The 12190-nt window shown below is 37.1% G+C and overlaps 1 protein-coding gene across 6 annotated transcripts in view; it reads left to right on the top strand.

Moving 5' to 3' along the window:
* Positions 1–12190, top strand: part of Usp34 (ubiquitin specific peptidase 34) — a 183499-nt gene that overhangs the window by 29499 nt on the left and 141810 nt on the right. For all 6 annotated transcript variants that reach the window (XR_007980309.1, XM_052199754.1, XM_052199758.1 and 3 more), the window contains exons 4-8: positions 1952–2002; positions 2152–2301; positions 5389–5456; positions 9525–9717; positions 10527–10588. Coding sequence is in view for 5 of the 6 variants with exons in the window: in XM_052199754.1 (XP_052055714.1) it covers positions 1952–2002; positions 2152–2301; positions 5389–5456; positions 9525–9717; positions 10527–10588 (524 nt within the window). In the remaining variant the exon portion in view is untranslated. The remainder of the gene's footprint in view (positions 1–1951; positions 2003–2151; positions 2302–5388; positions 5457–9524; positions 9718–10526; positions 10589–12190) is intronic.

Below are 12190 nucleotides of genomic sequence, written 5' to 3' on the forward strand. Positions count from 1 at the left end.
CTTTGCTTCTAAAATACACTCTAATTTTATTTGATAAACATAGGGCTTTCTGTGTAGTCCTGATGTGGGCTTGACTGTATGTACCTACGCACTGGGAAGGAGCAGGGGGAATTATAACCAGGACTTGGAAGACAGTTGCTCTGCTCTCTGTGTGGAACTAGGCCATAAGGAACCTGTTGTACATCAGGATAGAAATCTTTTCAGAGTTTCTGTGTTTGTGTTCTGCACTAGTATTCCACACTAGTATTCCAACATGGTTCTTAGTGACTTGGTACTGTAATGGTGCCACAAGAGGTTTTTTTTGTTTTGTGTTTTGTTTTGTTTTGTTTTTCGAGACAGGGTTTCTCTGTGTAGTCCTGACTGTCCTGGAACTCATTCTGTAGACCAGGCTGGCCTCGAACTCAGAAATCCGCCTGCCTCTGCCTCCCAGAGCGCTGGGATTACAGGCGTGCATCTGGCTCTTGATCCTGTTTTTAAATAATTTTGATAATTAGGTCCTGATGGTAATTTTTGTTATTAAATATAATAGAGTATTATTACTTACCTCCCCCCCCTCCCCCAGGGTTTCTCTATGTAGCCATGGCTATCCTAGAAGTCACTCTGCAGACCAGGCTGGCCTCCAGCTCAAAGAGCTGTATGCCTCTGGCACCAGATTTCTGGGATTAAAGGTGTGAGCCACCACTACCACCACGTGGCTGCTTTCTGTTCTTGGACATACAAGAACATATAAGAACTATTTTTTTTTTTTTAATTTTCAACAGGTCTTTTTTGTTATTCCGAGACAGGGTTTCTTTGTATAGCTCTGGCTGTCCTGGAACTCCTTCTGTATGTGGATCAGGCTGACTTCACATTCAGAGATCCACCTGCCTCTGCCTCCAGAGTTCTGGGATTGAAGGTGTGTGCCGCACCTACCAGCTTTGAACAGTTTCTTAAAGGTCTAACCTGTATGTCATATGCTTACAGTTTAGTCAAGCTTTTACCACGTCTCAGTTTTTAGAGTTTTATTTCTGATGAATTCTCTAAAATTAGATGTTTATGCTACTATTTACTACCTGATCTATGAGTATTAGTTGAATTTAGTTTTGTTACCAGTTTTGGTGAGCATGATTATACAAAAAATTTCCAGCATTTCTCTTGGTATTTCTTCAGGCTAGAATATTCAGAAGATGATCTGCAGGTCTAAAGCAGTTCATATTTCAAGTATTGATAAGTACTGTTTTTCCTTCTGTAAACATCATATTTACTTATATTGAGTATGCTTTGGGCAGTCAGTCTTGTATATGGAACACACATTTTCTGGAGTACACCTCGAATTCTAGAGTGTAGTTTGAAAATCACCTAATTTGAATTTGTATTTATAAGAATCAACCTGGCTCTTTTGAAGTGTGCCCCCAAGTGGTAATGATGCAACCCAGGGCCTTATACATGCTAAGCAGATGCTCTACTACTAAACTAAATCTTTTACCCAGCACAGATGCACCCCGATTTTAAAGGAAAGCTTACATTGTTTAAATTGTTTTTATTTGAGAAGGAAAAATAAAACCAGTGTGGTTATGCAGAACTATAATGAAGATGGAGGCAGCAAACTTAAGAATTCAAGGCCATTTTGGGCTTCCACAGTGAGACCCTATCTTTAAAAAAAGGAAAAAAAGAGAAAAAAGTTAGGGGTGTGGTTCAGTTGTAGAACACTTGCCTGACACTTGCCAGGTACTGTGAAAGGAGGAGGCAGAATGAGGAAAACGGTACAGTGTGTAATGTTACAGGGGAGGTTTCTATAGAAGGCGTTAGGAGCACTTCAGAACTGAGTTACTGTAACTTCAGTAGGTGATGTTGCTGTTGCTGACTGTAAAATATACTTCTTGAGATTTTAGAAGATCACTTTTAGAAAATTTTGTATTTTAGATCATCATTTAATAATGGTCTAATATTTATTTATTTTCTTTTAAATTAGGATATATCAACTCAAGAAAGTAACATATTAGGGGCATTCTGTGATATGAATGTAAGTATCTTTTATATTCTAAGGTTTATGGAATATGTTTTATTTTCTCTTGTCTTTTGAGTTATTACATCTGCTAGTGATTTAGTATTGCTCATAAACTGAGAATGGTTTCTAATAAGCTTAATAAGGATACACTTTTGTTTTTATAGGATGTAGAAGTACCCTTGCATTTGCTTCGTTATGTCTGTCTGTTTTGTGGGAAAAATGGCCTTTCTCTCATGAAGGATTGCTTTGAATATGGGACTCCTGAAACTTTACCATTTCTTATAGCACATGCATTTATTACGGTTGTTTCTAATGTAAGTATTGTTTGGAATTATTCTTGAACTTTTTTAGTATAATATTCTGCATTTCAGTGTCATGAAACTTTTTGTCCAGAAATTGTAGGTCCAGAAATTGTATGTTTTGATTAATTTGTATGTATAATTTTTACATAATTAAAAACTAAAATGCAAGTCTAATTTAAAAAGGTAATAAAATTACAATGTGAATAAAATTAGTCAATTTTTAAATTTAAAATAGGTAAAGGTTGCTATTATCTAAAAGTCAAAGATAGGTGGCTTGAAATGAAATTTACCTTTGTGTAGAATTTTGTCCTGGTAAAAGTTTGTGCTTCCTAGTGTTTTGTCTTATTTAAATGATTATCTACTTCACTATTGAAATATGTCTGACTTTCCTCTGCATATATGGTGATATAGTGTTGCTTTTTTCCTTTATATTGTCAGAACTCTGAGGCCCTGTGAAAATTTTAGTAGAGAAGTAATTTTATATCTGTATATTCAGTCTTTAATAATTTACTGTGCTTATTTTAGAAAGAATATAAATAAAGTTAAATGTATCTTACCTAAAACCTAACCTTTTGTATTATTTAAATAAAATGTATATAAAATAAAAACAGTATATGGACAGTCCTTGGGCAGTATTGTGTTGCATTGTTTCCAATGGTAACCTTATAGTGCTATTGTGCACGGGAAGGGAGGACACTGGTGTTGCTCAGATTTATTGCATATGTGTACCTGCGTGTGTCTGTAATTAAAAAAAATGAGTTTTATCGAGATCATTTTTATATCCATCATTTTTTTTATATGTTGAAAAAATCTTAATATAGAGAAAGTGAATTTAACATGTTTCTTGTATGTACCATTTCGACTTCTTTTGCATGTTAGGCAAGGTCTGCTGATGCAGGTTTGGCTGGCTTCGAGACCCTGTTGCCTTTCCTTTGCCTGGAGATGGCTGGCATTTAGGGTGTGCTCCAGCAAGCTTAGCCCCCTTTGGATTTGTAGGTGGATTTTAGTTCTGAAATTAAATGTTAACTTTTTAAATTTTAGTTTCAAATGTTAACTTTTAATCTTAAAATGAAAATGATGGTAGGGTCTTCCTTAGAGGATTCTGTAACATTAAATTAAATGGACTTCAACAGTAAAAGCAGGCATGATGGCCTTAGTTACTGTCGTCAAATTTCATAAGGTTGCAGGAGGAAACTTCCTGAATTATTCATTTCTTCTTTGACTTGTGTGCATATGCAGTGGCATGCTGGTGTCTGTACTCACACAATAAATAAAGATTTAAAGGGAAACTCAATCTAAAGTTGTTATAGTAGCATTTGGTGTGTAGAGAAGCACTTAGTAACTGCTTGCTGCTACTGTTTTGTTATGAAGTGTTTAAATGACTGTCAGTCTGATTTTGCCAGTAGAAGTTGTGTTCACTTTGGCTCTTTATTGCCTTATTTTTTTCTTTTAAAAGATCCTGCATCTTTCACCTCTCTTAAAAGTAGACTGTTTTTACAAGTGGAGGAACAGAGGCTTTTGAATATAAACAATTAGTTTAGGATTGCTTGCCAGATCAGACAGTAGGTTGACTGTTTGTTTTCGTAAGAATTTTATCTTGCTATTTAGTCAAAAATAGCTCTGTCATTAAACTTTGGATAACAGAGAACTTTTACCCTGTAATAGGGAGATACTTAACATGTAGTTAGAGGTTTGCTAGAATTTTATTAGCACAAAGAGTTAGCAAAGGTAAACCTGAAAAGTGTATTCATATCTCATATCATTCTTTAGTTTGTTTTGTATCTTAATTTCTAGAGCTTTGTAGGAAGTGCTGTTTTCTGGAAAAGCAAACACAGTATCATGCCTTTTTTTTTTTTTTTTTTTTTTTTACAGCCTTTGAGCTCATTTTATATTTTTGTACTTTGATTCACCTTTTATACTTTGCACATAAACCTGAATTATTTGCATTTAAGTTTCACATTAATTTGGTTTAATCTTTACATTGTTCAGTCTTTTATAAGTGGAACAAATATTTCTTTCAAAAAACTTTTAGGGTCTAGAGAAATGATTCAGAAGTTCTTGTTCTTGCATAGGACCTGGGTTCAATTCCCAGCACCCTCATGGCAGTTCACAACTATATACAACTTAAGATTTAGGATGCACATGATATAAACAGGCATAAATGCAAGCAAAGCACTCATACCCATAAAGTAAATAAAAATTTTTAAAAATTACGTACGTACGTACGTATGTACGTACGTGTGTGTGTGTGTGTGTGTGTGTAGGCGAGAGAATGAGCTGTTTCTTCAGCACCTACTCCACATCACTCCACATATGTATATATACATATACATGGTATACAGGTCACATGTTTATGTCTGTCTGTCTGTCTGTCTGTCTGTCTGTATATTTTGTTGAGGCAGGGTTTCTCCCCATAGTTCTGACTGACCTGGCCTCGCTCAGACTCAGAGATCCTTGCATCTGCCTCCAACCGCTGGGGTTAGGGACGTGCACCACAGTGCCCCACCCTCCATGTGGTTTTCATGGAAGAACTGCTTGTATTAAAAGGACATGTACTTAATAGTGGAGTGCTGCAGCTTGTGAAAGATAGGTATGGATGGTGAGGAAAGAAGGGTGCACTTCCCTAGCAAGCAGCTATGGCAGATGAGCCCTGGCGGTTAGTGGAGTGGTGCACCTTGCAGCCATACACCCTCGTCTAGGTTACTGATACTGTAATGAGCATGCAACTGTGAAATATATTTGTCTCACATGGATATTGAAATGATTACAAATCCTATAACTTAGTATGTTTTAAAATGAAGGATGAGATGGTTTATTATAAAATCAATTTATTACTTGGAGTTATAGTTGCTGTCATACAAGATATATGGGAAAGCATGGTTTTAGTATTATTCAAGTTGATTTTATACTATTGTATATAAATTAGATTAGTTGATGGAATGAATTTTTATAGCATATCCTACTTACAATTTATAAATTAAACATGTAGTGTTTTAGAGGCAGCCAAATATTAATTGCTTTTTTGTTTTAAATTAATTGGAAGACTCTGAAATGCCTTCCATTTTCATTATACATTGTTTTCTTTGCATTTACTTATAGATTAGGATATGGCTACACATCCCTGCTGTCATGCAGCACATTATTCCTTTCAGAACGTATGTTATCAGGTAAGTGGTCTACATTTCTTTAATTAAGTAAATTTATAATAATTAAGCAATTTATAACAATTTTGTTGCTTTTGAAATTGAATTGCAGATATATTCTCTAGGGAAGATTTCAGTTTATAAATCAGTATATAGCAATTTTTATGATTGTGTATGTGTATTTTGGGAAATTACTTTAGTCTTGTTATTTACATGTGAGTTTAAGAAGAACTAAACAGATTTATTATGGTTTACTGAGTTCATTCAGTAAATAGTTTTAAATATTAGGGAACAGCTTATTTAGAAAATAACTCGTCACAGTATATAAGGAATCACAAGTACATAGGATAAATATCAGGAAAGAATAGTAGATTGTGGGGCTGGAGAAATAACTTAGCAGATAAGAGCACTGACTGCTCTTCTAGAGGTCCTGAGTTCAATTCCCAGCAACCACAGGATGGCTCAACCTTCTGTAATGGGATCTGATGCTTTCTGCTGGTGTGTCTGAACACTGCTACAATGTACTCATATATAGATAAATAAATCTTTAAAAAATATATAATAGTGGATCGTAACTTTAAGTACTGGGTGGAGTAAGGCCTGCAGAGATGAGTCAGTTTGGAAAGCACTTGTACAAGTGTGAGGACTGAGGCCAAATAAAGACCCAGGCGTGACAGCCAATGCTGTAGGTTGGATGGTAACCAAGACTGGTAAGCAGGAGCTCCCCGCCCCGCCCCCCCAACCCTCAGCTTATTTGATGAAGTGCAGGCGATGAGAAACCTTGTTTCAAACAGACCTTGAGAAAGTGTTAGGTTCTGTGAGAATGATGTTAACAACCTCTGTAAACACACATTTGTACATATGAACACGCGTAAGTTAAATTTTTGGAATGAGAAAAGTCTTTTTGAGGTGAAAGTGAATTTGAGCCCTACCTAAGAAGGAAACTTAAGATGATGATTGTATAGTTAGATAGGAACTGTGAGAGTTCTAAGGATTACTCTTTTAAAATTAAAAATGAGGAGTTCTTTGCAATTTTTCCTCATTCATTCATTCATTCATTCATTCATTTGTAAGGTTTTGAGTGTTTACTATTTTGCCTGATACTGATAGAGGTGTTTCAGAATATCGCAATATCAGGACATCTTGGATGTGCTAAGTGCCATTTAAGTAAAGTAATCTGATAGAGAGGAACTGTGAAAATGTAAAGGATGTGGGCCAGCTAATCATGTATCAGGGAGATGTTCTAGGAAAAAAACTGTAGGGACTAAGACTTAGAAATGGTCTGACAGAGGAAATCTAGAAATGGCTGGTGTGAGCCTGCTATGTAAGGAGGCGGGGTGGTGTGCTCATGATACAAAGTTGTAGTGCTTATTCAGCAAGGGCAGCTTGTTCAGATCCTTACAGGTTCCTGCCTATATTTGGGTTTATCAATGGGTCAGATGAGTTATAATTTTTTTTTAAAGATTATTTATTTCGTGTATGCGAGTACACTGTAGCTGTCTTCAGACACACTAGGAAAGGGCACTGAATCCCATTACAGGCTCAGCATTTGGGAGCATCAACTGCTCTTCCAGAGGTCCTGAGTTCAATTCCCAGCAAGTACATGGTAGCTCACAACCATTCCGTAATGAGATCTGATGCCTTCTTCTTGGGTGTCTGAAGACAGCTACAACAAGTGGGGTTAGAGCAAGAGCCAGAGAGTTGGCTCAATGGTTAAGAGTATTGACTGCTCTTCCAAGGTCCTGAGTTCAAATCCAAGCAGCCGCATGGTGGCTTACAACCATCTGTAATGAGATTGGATGCACTTTTCAGGAGTGTCTGAAAACAGCTATCGTGTACATATAATAAATAAATAAATTTTAAAAAAAAGTTCAGTGCCAGTTGTAGATAGAAATTATATTAGTTATATATAGATTATCGATGGCTATATTAAAAATAGATATATTAAGTGAAAATAAAATCATTAAGACTAGCAATGATGGGGCTATACAGAAAAAGGTGCCAGTGTAGAGGCTGGAGAGATAGCTCAAGCTCAGTAATCAAGAGCACTAGCTGCTCTTGTAAAAGGACTGGGATTCAGTTTCTAGCACCTACATGGTGGTTCATAGCCATCTGACATTCCAGTTTCAAGGGTTCCAGTGCATTCTTCTGACATCTGTTGGCACTACACATGGGCATGTTACATATACATACAGGTGGGCAACACACACATAAAATGAATAAGTCTTATTTAAAAAATTTTAAAACAAAGAAGAGAGAAAGTAACATTATAGATGACACAAATACCCACCCCTTCTCAGATTTTTCTTTTGCTCTGGATATCATTAACAGTGACACAAAAGCTTAGGTAAGACTTTGCACTTCTTTTGAGTCATTAATGAGATGTTGGCAAATTGAAAGCGTGAGCTTCTAGTTGAGTCGAAAGTCATTTGGGGAGGACTGGGGATTTTACACAGGTATGCAGGCTTGAGTTCAGATGCTCCATTCAGATATAAGAAAGAAGTACAAATGAATTCCTAGGTCTCATTGATCAGCCAGCCATTCAGGGAGCTAGATTTAATTTCCATATCTGTGTGCAACTTGAGGCCTAGGGGAACTGGTGAGATCCTCCTCTGGCCTCTCAGGCACCAGGCATGCAAATGGGACTTAGACATACAAACAGGCAAAACAGATATGTAAGATAAATATTTAAATAAGTAAATAGATAGATAAATAAGCTAAAGTGATACAGAGAGCAGTTGAAGATATCTTGCATTGACTTCTGCCCTCTATACACATGTATGGATGTGGACACATGGCCACGTAATACATACATCACACTCATGCACATGAAAACCTCTCCTATTCCCACTGTCAGCATAAGAACATTGGCCAGAAACTAGTAGAACAAATGAAGCCACTTAAGGGAAAAGAAAGAAAACACAGCCGAGTCCAGGGTTAAGCCCTGTACCAGTGGCTTTTGCTCTGTGAGCAAACGGCCTCTGCCTCAGACCTAGTGTTTTGAAGGTGAGGGTGTTTATTATTTCTCTATTTACTGGCTTGGCTGAAACTGGGTGTGCGAGAATAACCTGGTTCTGTGGTTAGCAGCCTAACTGGGCTGGAACTAGGATAGTCCTTCCTGTTTGGTAGTTGCTCGATGTCACTTGGTTAGTCGGAGATGTTCTCTGATGATGTAGTCTACTTTATGTCTCTTGTTTTAGTGGTGGAAGAGTTTGTGACAGTAGAGGGCAAGCTCAGGAGCTTCAAGCTTTCTTAGATCAGTCCTGTTTGTTATTACCTCCTTGGCAAAAACAAATTCTCAGGCAAAGTCCAGGTTCAGTAGGGTAAAAAATAGATACCTTTTGATGGGAACAGTATTGGAGTCACGTTGTAAACACTTGTACGTGTAGCAGTGAGAGGCATATGTGACCTTTTTACAGATCCCAAGGTATTGAAAGGTTGGATAGCAGAGAATTAACACCCACAGATGTGAGCAAGTCCTGACAGTTTTTTTTTTTTAAATCATGTTTTAATTTTTTTTTTTTTAGAAGAAAAACCAAAATCCCCAGTGCTTTGAATGCATACCTTAACAGTGTTTGCTAGTGTTTAAGAAGGAAATGTGCTGTGTTTTATACAGTCAGCTGGTAATCACTAAAACCAGAACTGTAACTACGATAGATTTTAGAGCGTGACAAAGCATTACTTGGTTCTTTGCAATTGTGAGGTCAAGTTGGAATCTAAGCAATGATATGTTTTCGCAATTAAGAGTTTTTTTTTTAAGTATTAAGTAAAAACAGTTTAAATTGCAGCTTGCTAAATGGATTAGTGGATTGAAGTACTTGAAGCCCCCTGTCCTGAGTTCCGTCCATGTGGCCCATGTAAGAGGCAGCTTACATAAGCTGTCTCTCGACCTCCGCACCCATGTTGGGGCACACCCTACATGCCTATAGAAACAATAAATAAGTAAAAATTTTAAGTTAAAAGTAAATGTAAAGATTCCAGCGGTCTCATACATAAAATGGAGATTTGGAGGATAGGAATGTTGGTGAATTTCTGTTGGGATTTTCAGAAGTGTCTGGTGAGTTTGTGTGCTTTTTGTTTTTGAATCATTAGGTATTTATGCAAGCTCTCTGATCAGGAGTTACGACAGAGTGCGGCTCGTAATATGGCTGACCTAATGTGGAGCACAGTGAAAGAGCCATTGGACACCACACTGTGCTTTGATAAGGAAAGTCTAGACCTGGCATTTAAGTACTTTATGTCACCAACTCTGACCATGAGGTTGGCTGGATTGAGTCAGATAACAGTAAGCAACGCTTCCTTTGTTTTTGGTAACTCTTTCGTTTGCTTGCTAGACAAATATAATAGTGGTACTAGATAGAGAAGGACTTTATTGTGTATGCTAGGCTTATTGCATGAATTATTTTGTATTGTCTTCACAAATAATTTCTGTATTTTCCTTATTTTAAAAATGAGACCAGTGAGGACTAAAGCAGTGGCACAGTGGCTAAGAGCATTTGCTGCCCTCGAGAGAACCTGGTTTGATTCTCATCTCCCATATGTAGGCTGACAACTCCAGTCCCACAGCGTCTGATGCCTTTTTTAGGGTGGTGCGTTTACTCCTCTAGAATGGGTGTGCTCGCACTTTCCTGTGCTCCTCACTGGCTCCAGCTCCTTCCATTTCTCATGCAGCTTTTGTACTGTGAGAAGAGTGAAAAACGAGCTTTCTTAGTTATCGAGTTTATAAATATAGAAAGTGCTTCTGGCATTTTTCTCAGATAAATCTCCCGCCACTGTGGCCCAGGAAGCCTTTCCCGAGACTTGCCTGTGATGACAGGTGGTGTTCTGACTAGATTGGATTGCCTTCTTTTTCTTTACTCGGCTTTATTTTCTTGAATGTGTTTAATGAAATAAAGCATAAATGTTTCTATTGCAGATAAATTTAGTATTTAATATGATAAAATACTATACTCATGGTTTTATGTCTTCTCTTTTATAATTGCAATCTTATTGGTTGTGTTTTTATATATGTAATTGGCTTATTTTGTTTCTTGCCACTTGCTAACAGTTTTGTTGTTAAGAGGACAAACCTTAATTTCTTTTCTTTAATCTTAGAATCAGCTTCATACTTTCAATGATGTGTGCAATAACGAATCATTGGTATCAGACACAGAAACGTAAGTAGGAGCATGAGTTAATACAGAATTATATGTTAAAACAGGATAAGACTGTCCCTTGGCTGTCCTGGAACTCACTGTGTAGACCACGTTGGCCTCAGATCTTCCTACTTCTGTCTTCTAAATACTGGGATTAAAAGTGTGTGCCACCATGCCTTGGGTGAAATATAACAATTTGTTATTGTTTGTATACAAATATAGTTGTCACTTTCTTTGAAGTGTTTATTGGAAGTCTTTACCCGTGGCTTCAATATGTTCAAACTTGTTTTTTTTTTTTAAACATATATTTAAGTGCTAGAGAGATGGTTTAGTGGTTAGGAGCAGGTGCTTCTCTTTCAGAGGTCCCATGTGGATTGATTGGAGCCGCCTGTAACTGCAACCCAAGGGCTCTCATGCCCTCCTAACCTTTGAGCAGCAGTGTGCATGTGTGCATGCACACACATGCAGAATCCCCAGATGAATATAGGTTAACAATTCTTTAAGGGAAAAAAACCCATACACTGGAGGTGGAGAGATGGCTCAGTGGTTAAGAGCACTTGCTTCCAGAGTTCTGTGTTCATTTCTCGGTACCCTTTTTGGGTGCTTCGAACTATCTGTAACTTCATTTCCAGGGAGTCAATACTCTTTGGACTTCCACAGACGTGCACACACAAATATATTAACCTGACAAGAAGCTCAGATACAAGCCAGGAGGTGGTGGTGCAGGCCTGTAATCCCAGCACTCTGGGAGGCAGAGGCAGGTGGATTTCTGAATTCGAGGCCAGCCTGGTCTCCAGAGTGAGTTCCAGGACAGCCAGAGCTACACAGAGAAACCTTGTCTCAAAAAAAAAAAAAAAAAAAAAAAAAAGCAGAGGTGGGTGAATGCCTGTAATTCCAACATCTTATAGGTAGACAAAGGAGGATCCTTGATTTCCCAACAAAAGGGAAAAAAAAGGAGTTGCATGCAAAACATATTAAAGCCAGACTTTTATATGTTAATTTCACCAAGTGAAATACTACTTGGTCACTATATAGCTATAATAAAAAAAATGTAGTAACAAGTAGACAACTTCATTAAAGCGAAACATAAATTATAATGTATAAAGTATAATGGCCTACAATCTTACTACTCATTATCTATCATAAAATATGTGATCATATGTTCCAAAGACCAGCATGTGAATGAAACTAGCAATTTAAAAGTAGAAAATATACAGATAGCAATTAAAGTTAAGTAGAGAAATTGAAAGATTAAACAACCTAATGGTATCAAACAGTACAAAGAATGCAGTATTAATACATACTACAAGATAAACTTAAGAAATGGATAAACGGTGTAGTATATTGGCATGATATAATACTATTAGGGGATAAAAAATACATACTCCCATTTAATGAGCCTAGTAAATATATAGAAAATTTATTGGTTCTAGAGAGATGGTTCAACAGTCAAGAGTACTTATGTCTTTCGAGAGGACCTGAGTTTGGTTTAAAGACCCACATTGGGCAGTTCACAGCCACTTGTAACTCCAGCTTGAAAGAATCTATTGCCCTCTGTGGTCTCCACAGCGCGGGGCAGGCACTCATCATTTATCTACACAGACACACCCACATATTCATAAT

Source organism: Apodemus sylvaticus, chromosome 11 (genome assembly GCF_947179515.1).
Source record: "Apodemus sylvaticus chromosome 11, mApoSyl1.1, whole genome shotgun sequence".
Classification (NCBI taxonomy): domain Eukaryota; kingdom Metazoa; phylum Chordata; class Mammalia; order Rodentia; family Muridae; genus Apodemus; species Apodemus sylvaticus.